At 39.7% G+C, this 18,665-nt stretch overlaps 1 protein-coding gene across 1 annotated transcript in view; it reads left to right on the forward strand.

The window, feature by feature from the left end:
* The window catches only part of GREB1 (growth regulating estrogen receptor binding 1), an 80,502-nt gene that overhangs the window by 37,211 nt on the left and 24,626 nt on the right, over positions 1 to 18,665 (forward strand). Inside the window, exons 15-21 of the mRNA XM_024192595.1 lie at positions 2,135 to 2,327; positions 4,217 to 4,353; positions 5,491 to 5,830; positions 7,292 to 7,407; positions 8,107 to 8,306; positions 9,278 to 9,367; positions 12,627 to 13,240. Coding sequence (XP_024048363.1) covers positions 2,135 to 2,327; positions 4,217 to 4,353; positions 5,491 to 5,830; positions 7,292 to 7,407; positions 8,107 to 8,306; positions 9,278 to 9,367; positions 12,627 to 13,240 — 1,690 coding nt within the window. The remainder of the gene's footprint in view (positions 1 to 2,134; positions 2,328 to 4,216; positions 4,354 to 5,490; positions 5,831 to 7,291; positions 7,408 to 8,106; positions 8,307 to 9,277; positions 9,368 to 12,626; positions 13,241 to 18,665) is intronic.

Genomic DNA, 18,665 nt, shown 5'->3' on the forward strand with positions numbered 1-18,665 from the left:
GGGCTCCCAGCTCTTCAGCAACTTGCCTGGCGGGGGACTTCAGAATCAGAGGACATATTGCATTTCAGAAACACTAAAACGCTCTCACTGTAGGAATGTGTCAGTGTTTCTAAAATAAAAAAGATGGCATTTCACTTCTGTAAGGAATGCCAAGGTTTTGACAGTTTGTCCTGATTCAGGATGAACATTTTTCCAAAACATTGACATTTTTCACAAAAGTGAAATTCAGTTTCTCTACCAGCTTAATATACCAATTATAATTTATTGGAGGATGGGTGAGATCCCAGAGGACTAGAGGAAGGAAGACATAGCACTTACCTTTAAAAGGGGGAACAAAGATGGCCCTGGGAATTATAGACCAGTCAGCCTAACTTTGACACCTGGAAAGATATTGGAGCAAATTATTAAACAATCAATTTGTATACACCTAGAGGATAATAGGGTCATAAGTAAGAGCCAATATGGATTTGTCAAGAACAAATGTATCACTAAAGGGTCTTCCTGGTGGTATTATATGGTTGTCACATTTGTTCTGTTTTATCGACACCTTCCATGTATTTGTTGACAGGTTTACTGGCTTAGTGGATGTGGGGAAGCTGTAGACTTGATATATCTTGATTTTAGTAAGGCTTTTGACACAATCCCACATGACATTCTTTTAGTAAACTAGGGAAATGGGTCTAGATGAAATTACTGTAAGGTTGATGTGCAACTAGTTGAAAAACTATACTCAAAGAATAGTTATCAATGGTTTGCTGTCAAATTGGGAGGACATATATAGTGGGGTTCCCCAGAGGTCTGTCCTGAGTCCAGTACTAGTCAATATTTTGATGAATGACTTGGATAATGGAGTGGACAGTATTCTTACAAAATTTTCAGATGACACCAAGCTGGGAGGGGTTGCAAGCACTTTTCAGGACAGGTTTAGAATTCAAAATTATCTTGACAAATTGGAAAATTGCTCTGCTCTGAAATCAACAGTATGAAATTTAATAAAAGCAAGTACAAAGTACTTCACTTAAGAAGAAAAAATCAAATTGGGAATAACCGGGTAGACAGTAGTACTGCTGAAAAGGAACTGAGGTTATAGTGCAGGGGTCGGCAACCTTTCAGAAGTGGTGTGCCGAGTCTTCATTTATTCACTCTAATTTAAGGTTTCGCGTGCCAATAATACATTTTAACATTTTTAGAAGGTCTCTTTCTATAAGTCTATAATATATAACTAAACTATTGTTGTATGTAAAACAAATAAGGTTTTTAAAATGCTTAAGAAGCTTCATTTAAAATTAAATTAAAATGCAGAGCCCCCCGGACCGGTTGCCAGGACCCGGGCAGTGTGAGTGCCACTGAAAATCAACTCGCGTGCCACCTTTGGCACGCATGCCATAGATTGCCTACCCCTGTTATAGTGGATCACAAACTGAATATGAGTCAACAGGGTGACGCAGTTGCAAAAAAGGCTAATACCACTCTTGGGCATATAACAGGAGTGTCGTATGTAAGACGTAGGAGGTAACTATTCTACTGGTGAGGCCTCAGATGGAGCACCGTGTCCATTTTTGAGTGCCACACTTGAGAAAGATGTGGACAAATTGGTGAGAGTCTGGAGGAGAGCAACAAAAATAATTAAAAGTTTAGAAAACCTGGCCTCTGAAGAAAGGTTAAAAAAACTGGACATGTTTAGGCTTGAGAAAAGGAGACTAGGTGGGACCTGATAGGTCTTCAAGGTCTTTAAACACATTAAGGGCTGTTATAAAGAGGACGGCACCTGACTACAGTTCCCAGAGGACCACATGGCTGTTGGCAATTGCTGTGGTGTCAGCCCCTTCTCAGTCTCCTTGTGCAGTATGCTGGGGGCTGAGGGAAGTCTGCTATCACAGCCCCTAGTCTGCGGTGTAATCCACCGTGCCAGGGAGTTCCCAGCTGAGGAGATATGCGGCTTGCTTTCCCCTTCCTTTGTGCCACTGGAGTGGTGCAACGAGAGCAGAGTAAGGCCAAAGAATCCAGTCCCAAATTCCTTATGGGTGGTTCACTGTGCTTTCGTGTCCAGGTTTGAGATGGTGACACGCATGAATTTGTCACAAGTGTACATTTATACAAATCACTTAGGAGAGTTTGGGGTTTCTTTTTGCAGCGCTGTTCACAGCCTTTATCCTCAAGCGGAACCATCTGTGGGACTCGTTGATAGATTGTTGAACTGCAGAGAGGTGAAAGAGGCTCCAAACATTTTGACACTCCATGTGACTTCCTTCCCCTATGCTCTGCAGACACAGCATACTCACATCAGCCCATACAATGAAATCCACTGGCCTTCGTCATACAGCAATGTAAGATGGATGTTTTCAGGATTTTAGGTTCATTCAATAACTATTTTACATTTACATGTTCTGAAAAACACTGGAGACCACATGTTCTTGTAGGTGAAATGATGAATAATGATGTCTGCGTCACTCCTATCTCTCCTCTTCCTCATTCAGTTTATAGATGTGTCTCTCTTATTCTTCCATCTCTTCCCCTTTTTTGTTTGTTCCCCTTCTGTCACTCACCTTCCTTCCATTTCTCCCCTCCCTTTCCCCAGTATCTATCAGTCCCTTTTCAGTCTATCCCCCATGCCTTTTATCTTCCAGACTGTTTGTCCCTTTCTAGTCCTCACCTCACTGTTTCTCACCCTCCCAGTTTCCTTACCCTCCACTACAGTTTTTGATGCCTCGTGGAAGGAGCAGCCTGAAGAGAAGCACTGGTTCAGGAGCTGCTTAAAGAAGAGCCCTTGATATCCTTCCCCTACTGTCTGCCCCTTTTTCTTTCCTCCTCTTAGGGGAAACATATTTCTATCTGCTCCCAATGAGAGGTGGCTGGCAGGCGGGAACAGGTTAGCCACCTGAACTGGCATGTGTGGCATTGCTATGCTTCATTGCAACATGGCATAGCTACGATAGACAGATGACCCTGAGGCGACCAGATGTCCTAGGAATCCACTGAAATTTGTTGAAGCCTCCAGTTTCAATAAAACCATTCAGGACATCTGGTATCTGTAAATGTATGTGACGTTGGATCATTAGCTACTGAGAATGGGGGGGCCTGTGCTTTTTGTAGTGATCCAAATTTTCTCCCCTCCCTTTTTTTTGGTGAGCTACTCACACTACTAAGGTATGTCACATTTTCATACCTCACTTGCCCATGCCTAAAAGAAATGAAGGTGTTTATTTGTAGATCAGATCCTGAGGAGCATTTTGTTCCCTCTCCATGAGCACTAATGTCATAATCCAGGTCTCTGGGCCATGCCTTTCTCTCTGGAGAGCTTCAACACCTTATTGGGTGGAAAGAAGCCCTACAATGTCACTCTGATCCCCAGTCTATTAAGGACAGAGCTGATGTAATTGCCAGCTGTATTAAGCATCCATAAACTTTATGCAAATATTTGTTAACAATAATAAGTGAATTATAATATTGGGAGTGTGTGATCCTGACTGCTCAGAGGAAGCTGCAAAGACCATGACTGATCCCTCCACTGAAGGCATCTGCCTGCTTCTTACAAAATGGTTTGCAATCATAGGTTTTAATCTTCATTGTTTTTGAATTCTGAGAAAGAAGGAGGCTCTGAAAAGTTTTTATTAAATCTTCACCTTACCAAGAGATCATTGCATTTCCTCTCACACATCTCACCATGGTTATCCATGCTTTTGATACCTCTATTTTAGGCTTAATTCATATGCTCTACATGGAAATAACCAGAATGTGGTTCATGTGTGCAAGGTGGACCAGTGAGAGCGCATTATACTTACTATCAGAAAAGTTCCCTAGCTGTTTTTCCGACATTTTTTCAATATTTTTATCCAGACTTTTATTTTTTTGGCTCATACATTTTCTGATGTGTGGAAAGATGATGTGTCAAGTAGTTCAAAACTGTGTAGTCTTTCTACTGTGCACAAGATAAAAATATATATAAATCTACCCAGATCCTCAGCTAGTGTTAATTGTAAGTAAGCTTCATTGAAGTAATTGGAATGACACCAGTTTAAACCTTCTGAGAATGACCTATTGTGAGTATGAATGTGTGTGTATATGTATGTGGATTATTTTATATATACGTGTGTGTGTGTGTGTGTGTGTACGAGATATAAAGAATGTCTATATATGGGTGATGGTAGATTGATGAATTATTTATAATTCATCAATAAGTTTTATCCTTAAATTGCTGTTGTCTTATTTACTTTAGGGAATAGATCTATACCATGAAAACAAGAAATATTTTGGGTTGTCAGAATTCATTGAATCCACCCTTTCTGGACACAGCCTTCCGTTACTTCGATATGACAGCTCTTTTGAAGCTATGGTCATGGCTTTAGGAAGAAGGTACAGTACATTCTTTGGTTTAAAGCATTATGAAATTTGAGAGGTAGCGTGGTCTAGTGGGTGGGATACTGGGCTGCAAGTCAGGAGACCTGGGTTCTTTCTATTCCTGGTTTTGCCACCGACCTAGGGCAAATCACGTTACCTCTCTTTGTCTCCTTTTCTGCTCCTAACCTTTCTCAGTTGTCTTTATTTAGATTGGAAGCTATTCAGGGCAGGAGCACTCTCTTGCTACGTGCACGCCTTCTAGCACAGTGAGCCCCTGGTCTTGGTTGGTGCCTATAGGCACCACAGAAATAATATTACAAACAAATCTTGTGTTCAAAGTGAAATGTTAGAAATTAACTAACCCCCAGCCAATACTTTTTGACTTTTTTAGTGGGACCACAAAGAGCAGGTGAGATTTCACTTTGGCTCATGGAGTTAAATCAATGAAAGACTCAGTTAGGGAGAATCCTGTAGAACATCATCAGAGCTTGAAAAAATGATGTCAGTGAGCTGATTTGCTCCATGTGGAGAGATTCAGATTAAAAACGTAGTTACTCCAAATGCATAGTAATTGTAATTTAGGTATATTTTTTGCATGCACAAAACTCCAGTAGGACTCCTTGGAGGTGTTAAGGTGTGGATGTAATAAAAGATTGAGCAAGCAGAACTTTGCAAAATTGTACTAATGACTGGGGGAATCTGTTTGTATTAGGGATAAATCCAGCTCTTTCTATTGATTTTAGTAGTAGTTGAATCAGATCTTTCACGAGTAAAAAGCAAGGATAATGCACTATGAGGAGTACTTTGTTCATTTATATGACAAGTGCATTTTAGTTTTGATTAATATTACTGCATAGTACTCTAGCAAATATCCAGTAGTATGTTTTGCAAATGTGATGAAGTCATAATAATAACAGGAGATAATATAACTTCACTATCCCACTTAGCTATTACATCTATACTGAGAAGTGGAGAGATTGCACCAATGGTCTTGGAATTACAGGATTTGCAGATTACCTGTAGGTCAATGAGGTTCTACTGTGTATTGGGCATGATTTTTCACCTGGATTAAATTTTGAGTTTTAATAATTTTTACAAGGGCAGCATTCTCACTTTAATTCTAGGATTTTAATGCTTCACAATTTATTTCAGATTTCCCAGATTACACAGTGCAGTGATAAGGACATTTGTCCTTGTACAGCATTACTCTGCAGCTATGATGGCAGTAAGTGGCCTGTCTCAGATGAAGAATTACACCTCAGTTGAAACTCTGGAAATCACCCAAAACCTTATAAACTCTTCAAGGCAATGCCCTAGTGGTCATGGCTTCATGGTGGTGTTAAGAATTCCTTGCATTCCATTGGCTGCTGTGGCGTATGAACGACTTTATCACGTAAGGGAAAGACTATCCCTTGCAGATAATTTTGAAATCATCTTGGGAAATCCTAATTCTGGAATCACCATAGGGAAGCACTTTGTGGAGCAACTAAAGGTAACTTGCAGAATGACATTGCCTGAAAAGAATCTCTGAGGAGCAGTGCTTTCAGTGAGTGGGTGGTGATATAAAGGTTTTATTGGCATGAGATTTGGATGTTAGTGATGGAGATGGCTACTTCCCAGCAAAATTAAAATTCCCTGAAGAGCCTGACTCCTCTCTATCAGACACATCCATCTGTCATTCCTATAGCCAGCTTCTGATGGCTGCTCAGGAGGGCCTTTACAAACGTGATTAGAATTCCCAACCACCAACAGCTTTAGCCCCAATCAGCTTCATTGCACTGGACTGTGGCATCAATGAATCAACATGGTGGTAAAAGACCAAGTGAAAATGAAAGCTACTTTTGGTTTGGAAAAACCTTTACCAGAGCAGAGAGGTGGTTTCCCCTTGTGAGCAAACCTCAGTGACCAGTTTGGAATTGTATTGCACAGTCTACCAGGCGTAAAGGCTTTGAATCAGTACACTTACCCATTGGTCTCTGAATGGCCCAGATTTTCTAAGCATGGTGCCTAATGTTTTCTGGACCTTATGTGATTTTGAATATGAAAATGCTGGAAATAATAGATTCATAGATTTCGAGGCTAGAAAGGACAACTATGATCACATAGTTTGACCTCAAGCGTCACACATGTCGAAGTCCACAGACACTACCCCACTTAGTACAAATGCTGTCACCACATATTAAAACAAAAATATTTGTATTTTCTAAGCTAGGACTGTTCTTACATTCTGAGTCTGATTCATGTTGTTTATCTACTTAGCTCAACAGAGCTGAAGACAAGGGCCTGATTTTGAACTCATTCTGATATAAATCAGGAATAACTCTATGCTTTAAAGCTGATATAAGTGAATTCAGAATCGCATGCCATGTTGTCTTAAGTGTCTTGTGCAACACTGCATATACTGTTGGTGCTTAATGAATAAATAAGGACCAGATAGTGATACCCTTGCTCCCACTGAGTAGTACCTTACTCATCAAGAAATCTCATTGACTAGGTACTAATCAGTGTGAATAAAGGTATCATCCAATGGGCCTGATTATCAAAGGGTAACTGACAGCTGTGGTCAGAAGACTGGACCAACAAAGGAAAACCTTTATAGTGAGTAACTCTGCTTTCTGTCTTTGAAGATCAAGCTATACATCTTCACAATGGTTTCTCATGTTTCCTGGAGGAGCATTTGGATCTATATTTAGCCACTTATGGTAACAATTCATTAGAGTTCTGATATATAGTCATATTATGGGGCAGTTTATTATTGATATAAAACTTCTGAAAGAAGATAAGACCATTTTGCAACTCAGGACCTTTCAGTTTAGGGCCTGATCCTGCAATGATTTCTCTTGTGGAACATCTGCAGAATTAGGTCCATACAATAGACAATAAATCATTTGTTTCTTCATTCTTAATTATGCCATGTAAATATGCCCACCAATGTTTTTATATTCTATGACAGATATGGCAGAAAATTGAAGATGCGGAGTGGAGGCCACAGACCTATTTGGAATTAGAAGGTCTGCCTTGCATATTAATATTTAGTGGAATGGACCCCCAAGGGGAAGCCTTGCCAAGGTAGGAAGGAAATACTGACAAATATTTCCATGACATTTGTTCATTCTCAATGGCTCACAACTTCCTTTTTCTCTGCGCCCTTCAAATGGCTGAAAAATCATTCTGCGACCTGCTGTGACCCATAATCCTTTGTGGGTGCAAAGGCTGGTGAAATTTGAGTGACAGGATGATTTTTGGTAGTTTCTATATCAAAAAAGTGGAACATTTGTGGTGTAGTAGGTTGGTGGTAATGGTTGTGAGGCTGAGCTGTGGGGTGCAGTTTTTCATTTTCATAACATTCCCAATTATTCCTGTTTTATAGATGAGGAAACCAAGACACAAAAAGATCCCACTAACCCTTGGTGTAGGCAGGTGCAGTTCCCATCAACATCAGTGTTGCGCCTGCTTATGAATTAGTCCAAAGAGGTTAAGTGACATCCCTAGAGTAGAGAGAAAGTAAGTGTCAGAGCCAGGATTAGAACTCTGAAGAATCTGTCTCCTAAATTTATGCCTAATGCGTTAGATTATACTGCTTAAAGTAATAATGACACAATATAGTGGTGAATTTACTGAAAGACAGAACAAAGTGATATCAATGGGTCACTATCTCACACATCAGTTAAGTAGGCAATGACAAAATTCCTCGTTATTTCTTTTGCAAACACAATCAAAGGTGTGGAATACCGTGAGTTTTCATAGTATCTTTTGGTTTCTTTCCAGATCATTGAGATATTGTGACCTACGTTTAATAAATTCCTCTTGCTTAGTAAGGACAGCCTTGGAGCAAGAGCTTGGCTTGGCAGCATATTTTGTTAGCTCAGAAATCCACATGGAGAAGGTGGTCGTGAATGATGTGTTGGAGAGTGACCCGGAGAAACTGAGCAGTACTGATAATGAAGATGAAGAAATAGTAACAGAAGGTAAATGAACCTGTGTAGTGCCAGTGCTCTTAAAAGGTACTCAAACAGCAATTGTGTATTAAATACTAATACCATAAATTTCAGCTAAGTGAGATGGACATTAGCCTTTAAGAGTGCAAAGCAAACTGTCAAAAGGAAGGGAACAGTAAATACATAAGTATACAGCAATCAGTAGCATGGGGAGCTGCAAAAGATTGGGAGACATTATTTGAATTTACAGTGATGGTTTATGCACTTTTGGAATTAAACTTATCAAATAATGTTATTTGTACCTCCTATATATTGTGTCTTACAACTGAGGAATGCAAAGAATTTTATTATCATTAATTAGTTGAACCTTAGAACCCTTGAAAAGTCATTTTTTTACCCATTTTACAGATGGGGGAACTGAAGCACAGAGAGGATAAGTGATTGCTCAAGGTCACATTAAAGGGACTGCTCAACTGAATAAAGTGTTATTCAGCACAAATAAGGGAGGCAGAATAGGGGCGAAAATTAACAGAAAGATGTATTTTGAGAGGGGGATGAAATTATATTGTTATCAAAGAGAAAGGTACAGTCTGGTTGTGAAGTTGGTTTAAAATCCCATTTTAAGGGTGGGCACCTGGTAGTATCAACATAGGGTCTACTGTGTCACTCATCCTCCATGCTGCTGGGATAGCAAAGAAGAGGAGGCATGACTAGCAAAGAGGGAATGCGGCCGAGATACCTCTGCACTATGCCAGCTCTTCATTGCATTTTTGGCTCTTAGAGGCTGTTGTAGCTCAGCCAAAGTTAGAACAGCCCTTAGGCTGCTCCACCATAGCCTAGGAAGAATGGCCACACTCAGAACAGCACCTGAATCAGGGCACCTAGATGAGCTTTAAGCCACTTTTGCCCAGCATCCCTTCACTTTATGCACTTTGGCCATAGCAGAGAATTGGTCTTTAGAATTGTAATTCTCCTCCATCCTCCCTCTTCTCATGAAACAGGCTCCACTTCAGAAAAGAGAAGTCCTGTCAAAAGAGAGAGATCACGCTCCCATGACTCTGCATCTTCATCTCTGTCTTCAAAAGCTTCAAGTAAGACTTTATGATAATCTTTCTCAAGTGGTATTTAGGATGTAAAAGTGGCAATTCATTTAGCCTGGCAAATGAAGAATAAAAGACACAAATCCTTAGTTTTTTGGCAAAACCTGTTTTAATGAACTTGCTAACAATTAAATTTTTAAAAAATCGGAGCTTTCAAGAGTCTTACTTCTGAGATAAAAAAATAACAAGATTGCCTCATGCTTGGTCCATGAATGCATAGACCATTGTACCGACCTGCGAGCGGGGTCACTGTATTATACAGCAGTATCGTAGCAACAGAAATGTTCTTTAATATTTTTATGACAGGTACCAAGATGCAGATCCTCAGCTGGTGGAAATTGTCAGAGCTCCATTTGAAACCAGTGGACTCATGACAACTCACACTAGCTAAGGACCTGCCTCTGTATGTTCAAAGGACTGTCCTAAATTTTGCCTGAAAAAATGTTCATGAACTTTTTTTGGGCACTAGAATGTGTGCTCACAAATTTTTCAGTGTAGAGTGTTCCTTTTAGAAATGAGTATATTTTGTCAATACTTTGCCCTATACATTGAATATATAGTTTTTCTTCTCAATCTGAAAACTGGTTTAAGAACAGACCATTAAAGTTTTGCTTCTGGGGAATTCTGCACCAAAAAAATAAAAAATTTGCACCAAAAATATTTAAAATTCTGCACACAATATTTTAAAATTCTGCATATTTTATTTGTCAAAATAATCATGTCAATTTCAATTATTTTGGTAATTTATTTCAAAATACCTGTCAGCAAGTGTGTCTGTAACAATACAGACAACAAAAAAGATTCAAGAAATGTTTTTTTGACAAATAGATTCCTTACTAGGCATATTAATACAGAACTTTGAGTAATAATTAATTTAAACTACTGTACAGAAATGTATTTCCTACACCCCTCAGAAGCAGTGCAAAGGCTTGGGGGAGTCAGGGGTAATGGAGGAGCTGAGGGAGGGGGAATTAATTTCTGGCAGTCTGGGAGTGAACCTGGAGTGTTGTTAGGTGTGGGTGGGAGAAGTATGGAACAGGGTTTTTTGCAGGGGGGAGGGAGAAGAAGGAGGGGGACAAGGGGTTGTTGGGGAGCCTCTTCCATGCAGACCCGGGCTGACCCCTAGCCTTTCCTATTCATTCGGGCACCTCTGCCCTGTCCCTGCCTTTCCCTGCACCCTTCTTCCCCCAGTCCCCATGTGTCCCTACAGCGGCAGCCCACTCCCATTCAGTCTCTGGCTCAATGCTGTCATCCCACTAGCTCCTGTGCCTCTACCCTAATCTGTCCCTCCCAATAGCTGTTCTGAACCCCAGGTATATCGCTGTGAGAAAAGCAGCCTCTGCTCTCAACGGCTCTGTGGCTGGCTGCTCTGGCTCAGGAGCTGTCTGCCCTCTGTTTTGATGCCACAACAGCCCCTGATGGGCAAAAGGTGTAATTGCAGTGGCTCCCTGGCAGAATGGTTTACAGTATTCTGTGGAGAGAAAAAAAGCTGTGGGGGGGGGGGTGTGAATTTGGCATGTGTGCAGTGGTGCAGAATTCCCCCAGGAGTAAAAGTTTGAAGCAATGTCAGGAGGTACTAAAAAATTTAAATTTGTATGTTTTTTTTATGGGTGGAGACTAATGGATCAGAACAAATGTGCAATATGCATTATATCATACTTCAGTAAAAATACATAAATATTTATGTGGAAGATTACAATTTCATGTAACGTCACAAAACATGTTATGTTGCATTAGCTGTAAAATTAAATGTTTCAAGTTATTTCCAAATAATTATTGTTCTCACCACAGCTATATGAGTATTCTGACTGTGAATTATTTTGCCATAAGGCACAGTTGCCATTACAAATGGAAAAGCACCAAATTTTTTAATTTTTGAAATGTATACTGTTCTTCAAAGTCAGGCTGCTGATCTCTTCTCCACTGCCCTAGGATGCCACTTTTGGCTTTGTTGGCCTGAATCTGTTTGTTAAAGAAAATCTCTTTGGTCAGTTCTTGCACATGGATACAGGTCTTTGGCATGTTGTCACAGTAGTACTAAGTCCAAAATGTATTCACATTGTTGGTGACATTTTTACCATTGTTTTTATTCTGCTATTGGCTGCTTTGGAGTATGCAATTGGGATGTCTCTTCCTGTTTCATGGGGACAAAGCAAGTGGGCATCCCTCATATATGTTTGTGGAAAAATAGAAAGTCAAGAAAGGAACCACAGCACGTAACTATTGTACATCACTTTTGGATCTCCCAGAAACTATGGAGTTCACACTTAAAAGGTCCCCCATAGCTAGTCATGACAGAGGGTTTTGTGGAGTAGTGTCTGGTGTAAGGGAGCATGATATGTGAATTTTAGTGTGAACACTCCCCAACTTCGTTGATCCATGTCTCATGGAGATTGTGTCTATCTTTGGTAGGCATAATCTGTGGAGTTCCTGCATGATGTCATGGGCATCTAGGCAATGGGTTTATGGGAACTCTGGTTTTGGAGTGTGAATTGTATAGCTGTTTTCTTGGAAATTGGTGCATGCCCTGATTAGATGGTTGAAGTCTACTTGACTTTATGAGATTGTGTTTGTTTATATCAGTGCTGACAATCACTTTTTTCTTTTCTTTTTTATTGCTTGCGGGGAGACTCCAATAAGTGCTATGGAGATCAGTGCCTCGGCAAATGGACTATTTTGAAAAGCTAATCTGAGAACTGCTGATCATTTGCATCTCGTTTTTGAAATCTTTGAGAGTTGGGGATGCTCAGCAACTCTCAGGATCAGGCCCTTACCTTCCAGGAGGCTGATAAGTGTCATGTTAATGGGATTCCGGTAGAACATTTAGGATCAAAATCATGCCTATGTTAAAACTGTTATAGTTGGAGGGAAAATAACCTGTGACTATTACATTTTTTAAAGTTATATTTTTTTACATTTCTCGAAGAAATGGAAAATTTATCAAACATAAGGCTCAGTGCTGAAATCAATGGGAGCTTTGCCATATATTTTAGTATTCCAAATTTGCATGGGCTTATACTCCCAAATACTTATACAAATACTCCCGTTAGTATCAATAAGACTACCTGTGTGAGTTAGGTGAACACAGTTTGGCCCAACAGGAGCAGGTCTGGACTCACAGCTTTTGATGTCTGCATTATATATTGTTTACTGTGGTTTGACAATGAAAAGTGTAATAGAAATGTTGTGGTTCAATGTAGTTGCTGAAGAATCACATTACCCCATGTTGAAATACAGATTTTGCTTTTAGGTGTAGCATTCTGCATTGAATCGTCTCCTCCTTTAGCAACACCAGGGGACATAGCAAAATCACCCCACCAAGTCCTAAGCAGCACTACTGAAGAGAACGCAAACAACTGCGAAAGGCAAAGGCAGAAAGTAGAAAAGGGGGCGCAAACGGTGATCAGCAAGCACTTGCCAGCTGCAGCTGAACAGCTGGATTCAAAACAGAACATAAAAAGTGCCCAAATTTCCATCAACTCATCGTCATCACCTTTCTCCTCTTCTTCCTCTTCTTCTGCACCTACTCACAACTCCTTCATCCTGCAGACGTCTCAGTGCTCCATGACTAAAGCATCGAAACAGCCCCCCATTGTTTTCCTGCCTAAGCTGGTGTATGACATTATTACTTCTACTGACAGCAGCGGACTTCCCAAGTCATCTTCCCTCTTGCCTTATCATTCTGTGATGTGGGCAAGTTCTTTCCGCCCTGTCATGAGTAAAATGATGACCTGCACGGAGCAGTCTCTATACTATCGCCAGTGGACAGTTCCCAAACCAATCCATATGGACTACAATAATAGAAATGAGGGCAGAATGGACACCTTTCACCCAAGGAGGCTGCTGCTGAGTGGGCCACCTCAGGTGTGTAATAAGAAGAGGGTATTTTTATCATTGTTTTATTTTGATTAATTTTGTCTTCATCTCATTAAGTGCTAGATTAATGAGATTATTATTCATAGCTAACTGATTTTTTTCACTGGCGAAAAATAACCTTGCTTATATGTTTTTATTACTGTATCCACCTTAGTTAAATAATCTTCCTCTCTTCACTGTTAACTTGAGGCAAGGACAATTAAGTTGTAGTGATATCTTTTTTTTGTTGTCAATCTTTATACAATTAGTGTTGTGTTTTAAGGAAACGATGCTCTTTTTTTCTTTGAAAATACATTTTACACACCGTGCTGTCCCTTGCAGCTTGTTACAGACTAATAGGAGTTAAATTTTAAATAAAGTTTGAATAGCCACCCAGGATCAGTTTCTTATGGTCAAGCTGATTAGGGTGTGAAATTGGCAGTCAGCCATTTTCTTCATGGTTTGGAGAGAAATAGAAGTTGTTGCAAATACAAGAGGGACTGATCCACTTCAACAAAGACAGCAGAACTTCTGGCCCAAGAGTTTTCAAGTGACTTTGTAAGGACACTTGGAAGTAGGTAAAGACTTCAGGGAGCTTTTTCCCTCTTAAGTGCCCTAAGAATATTTAGCATGCAGCTATGAGCATAGTGTCTCTACAATTCAATGCATATACTATATACTAAAAGTTCTAATGTTCCACTGAAGTTTTATGCAACATGCCAGGCATGGGGGAAACACCATAGCCACAGAGAGAATATTGCTTAGAGCCCTCAGAAATTAGAAATAAATCCAAACTAAGGCAAAGACTTAGATGTCCAGTTTTTGTAACATTCACCCACTGACTAAAACCACAGAAAGCCAAAGTTCAATCTGCCACTCACTCTTCTGTACCTGTGTATTGCAGAGGTCTCAGTACTGAAAAGACCACATTCTGCTCCCAGTTTAATAGGTGCAATTCATTGAAATAGATGGTGTCACACTGGGGTAAGTAAGAGTATGAATTGACTCTATGTATTTGAAGTACGTAGGCACTTGCAAGTGCTGCTATAAATGTATAGAGGGTACCAGATGGATCACTGAAGAACATCTCTTCACTGCTCTCCATCTCCATGATCAAAACTCTCAATGTTTGCTGTGAATTAAGATAATAAGTGTTCAAAAGAGATGAATATGTGGTAAACACAGACAAGGTAAAAACTGATATACTGTGCAACAGATAGCTAGTATGTTCCCATATCCAAGAAAAACATACATTGATGTAATTTTGGTTGGAATTTTGCATGCCTAAAAATCAAGAAGTTCCAAGTTATGGTTCCCAAAGCTACAATAAGGGTACAAAATAAACCATATGTAGTAGTTTGTATTACTATGCCATTAATTTGGCCATAAGATAACTGATTTCTGCCCACAGATGTATGCTTATGGTTCTCAACAAAGTCAGTGGGAGTCCTGTGTTCATCTGAGGACAGAACTTGGCCCTTAACACATATATGGTATGTGTCATTGGCCAAATATATGCAGAAAATATAGTCTGCTTATTTATTCATTTGTCTGCATCATGGGGCATGAGTGCAAGCCTGATTTTGAGGGATTAAGTGGTACATAGGACTAAGGTTGGCCCTCTGCACAGAGGTGAATTTCACCTCAGAAGAACATTGTCTGTTCTACAACTCCATCTCTTCTCTGACTGTCTCCAGAACAAAGGTTCTGACCTACAATTTCCCATTGACTTTAATGAGAGTTGGATCAGGTCCTAAAAATATTCTCCATGCATTTATTTATTGCATACTCACCAGTTCTTCCTGATTACACACCTGTTTCATACTGAATGTTTTATGGAGGAAATCAGGAATTAAATGTTTCATTTTATTAAATGTTTCATTTTTAGGGGTATATTGGGGAACATGGCTGCTTAGCTCCATTTAATGTCTAAATCCCAAACATACTAAAGAGAATATATTCTAAAAACCTCCAAAACAGTTAAGAAAGTATGTTGGTTGCTTTTGGCTTAATGTATGGTAGTATCGCGTCTATTCTAGTGGAAAGGTGAAAGAAAACATATAGCAAATGTGAGCTCCTGTCTCACTTTGGAAATAAACAGTTTTCTTTCCAGAAGTGTGTTCTGCTCATGGGCTTGTTTCATAACCATTGCACTATATGTGGAGTTATGCTACCTACTGCATTAAGAGGACTCAGCAGAAGATTTTGACACGATAATATCTTGTCTGAGCTTTTTAAAGACAAATCCAAACTAAGGCAAAGATTTAGATTTCCAGTTTTTGTAACATTAACCACTAAACTAATGACTAAAACCACAGAAAGCCAGAGTTCATAATAGCTGATAGAGATCAGCTATTAGAAATGCCATTCTAAGTGTATAAATAACAATTCAGCCAGAATATTAAGCTGGAGAAAGATCTCTGAATTGGTGGACACAATCCTTTCAGGGACTAGAAAGTTGTTGTTGTTATCGTACCATACAACATAAGAAGTCAATTTAAGAAAAATCAAGCACTTTAGTGAACCAAAACTATAAGTATCACTGCCGAAATGTTTAGCATTCAGGAATTCTCCTCCTTCCCCTCATATACATAACACCTCCAAGGCTGGCTAACATGTTTTCTATCTGGCTACCTTCCAGTCAAGATATGTATAGCCCCTAGCACCATGGGGCTTTGATCTCCACTGAGGCCTTCGGGTAATACCACAATACCAATAATAAACTAATGATAAAAACTGCATGTAAAGACATCAACCAGTGGACTGAATACATACACAGGAATAAAAGGGGCAAAACAGACTTGCCATTAGCTAACCCCAATACTTATTTTTCTCAGCAGCCTTTTATTTTGCTTCTTTTGAATGAAATATGGGGAGAAATTCTCTCACCCTATCTGGTGAGCCCAAATCCTTAGTGAATGCAGGGTGCCTCTGCATTTCTTACAGTTTCTGCCTTATATCCAGAAAGACAAATCTAAGGATAAAAGGAAGGAGAGAAGATGCTTCAAGTTCCAAACCTACTAAATCTGGAACACTCACCCCATTCTGTGGAGCCACTGGACCATTACTTTAACTTGTCTCCAGAGTACTATTCCTGGTACTTCCTTCCGGTTTCTAAGAAGTCTTGTTTCCCACCCATCGCCCACCTTAGATTCTCAGCCTATGGCACTCAAAGAAATACACTCAAGTTTTGTTTCATTAATACATCCTTTTGCACCATTGTTTTTAGCTCTGAGGTAAGAAGACCCTCTGGCATGTGGTCCTGAAGGCTGCATGCTTCTATGGCATCCCACAGTCCTACCTTAGTATGGATTCTTCCCAAGGTCTATGGTTGGTGACCTGCACGTCTAGATTGTCTTTATTCAATTTTATCTTTGCCCCAAAGCGTTTTCAACAAGCTATTTATAGTCTTTTGATTACACTTGAATGCATTCTTGGATAACAATCTGGGTTGGATTGTCTCAAGATTTATTTGTAGGTTCATAGCATAAAAGCTTTGTGTAAATTGGAAATGATCTACTCTGACTGCCTTTCAGATCCCCTGGGAATGGTTTTGGAAATTAATGAGGGAAAGAAGTCAACTTGCCCTAGAAATTTTTTTATCTTCATGTCCATTGTCAAGAGTTCCTTTCACGTGAAAGGAGTTGGTAGACTCAGTCCATTTTTCAGTAGACAGGTGTCCACATTATTAAGAAACCTACTGAAACAATTATCTTTCTTGTTGGGAGTCTTAGCAGAGGGCAAAGAGTGAAAAGGCATGGAGATGGTATTGCTGCTTCATCCCTGGGGTGATCTCTCTAGAAAAATATTAAGACACTGGTTGGGCAGTATGGATAAATATGCACTACTGTGAAAAAGTTTACCAGGTCTGTGGATATAAATTCATCATCCAGGGTGCTCAAATATAATACCATCCATGACCACCAAATTCACTGAAATTTGGAGTGTTGTTTTTTTTGAAGAAATAAAAGTTTCTTTTATGTTCCCAAATTACATGCAAGAGGTTTGGTGCTATTGCTGGGTTTCTTTGTTGTGTTTTTGTACCCTGAAAACAGCACTTTCTATAAGTGTGAAAGCAGTCTAAGTCCTGTGAACGACTCTGTGATACAGGGTTCTCAAACGTGTTTGTTGTGTGAACCACAGCCTAAAAGAAAGATTGTCTTCAGGGCAACCTTCCATCCATGACTGCTTACACCACCTGCCCTGCCACTCACAGATAACATCTCAGATTTCTAGAGCTAGTTGCTCACGTGCAAAAATAATATTAGGTAAGTATTTAATGTATCTATTGTTAGCTGTCTTTTAGTGCAATGTAGCAGGTGGAAAAAAGAAGAACCAGCACCATCTGTGGACCATCAGCATGTTTTCTGTGAACCACAAGTGTTTCACAGACCACAATTTGAGAACCACTGCTGTGGTCTGTTCAGAACTCTCTCACCTGGAAACTGGATTAGAAAAAATTATAGCAGTGTTTTTCCATTTGCCATATTTTTTTAAATGTGAAGATTTGGAAGCACATTCTTAGTAGTAGAGATGATAAGAAAGTGGTCAATCAGATGGCTTGTACCACAGGAGTTTGTATCTGAGAGCCATTCCTGTCAATCATCCTGCTGTGCAGTGTCTGAAACCAGTGGAAAAAGGGGAACCCATTATGGTACATGTTATAACAGCACTTTGAATGTCTCTTCTACAAATCAAAATGGTAGCACTTAAACCATTTTGCTGACTGGAATCTCACCCTCTGATTGCTGGACAGAAGGACCACCTGCTTTCAGTTTACCATAGATATCCATGGAAAGAATAATATCCTGGCTAAGATCTCAGGACTGCCTTTCCCCTTAAGCAGGTATTGTACTTTATACGTGTCTCTTTAGTACACAAAAATTGGGCCTTCCCACCATTGAGCATCTTGCAAGGAAAACCTCAACTCAGATTCATTCCTAAATGTTGTCATCATAAGTAGTAAATACTGTCACATGGCATTCTGATTAAAAGGTTGGAATGTAAATGTATCCCCAGTTTTTCATGTCCCAAATCATGGCAAATGTCAAGCAGAAATCAGACTAGTGAATGGTTGCTGGTGCCACACATCTCAGTTTTCATAAATGATCTAAAAGCTTGAGAGTTTTGCTCCTTCCCTTCTTGAGCCTTTTTCTTCCAAGGCCTTGTCTGTTCTGTCTGCATCAGACTGCACTCTTTCTACTTTGTGTAGACAGAAAAAGAAACAGAGTAAGTGTTCTACATCAAGGTGGATAAAAGATTGTATGGAACTCAAAACATCTCATCTAAGAAGGCACTGGGCACTGCCACATTTTGGAGGTTATTGATAGTCATAAAATACCTCTGCTTTCTTTTAGGCAAAGTTACCCCATTTGGTATCTTATTTACTTAGATTGATAGGGAGGCTAGATGTAAAAACTAATGTTATCAGCAA

The sequence above is a fragment of the Terrapene carolina genome, unplaced genomic scaffold (genome assembly GCF_002925995.2).
Source record: "Terrapene carolina triunguis isolate 2854851 unplaced genomic scaffold, T_m_triunguis-2.0 Scaffold42, whole genome shotgun sequence".
NCBI lineage: Eukaryota > Metazoa > Chordata > Testudines > Emydidae > Terrapene > Terrapene triunguis.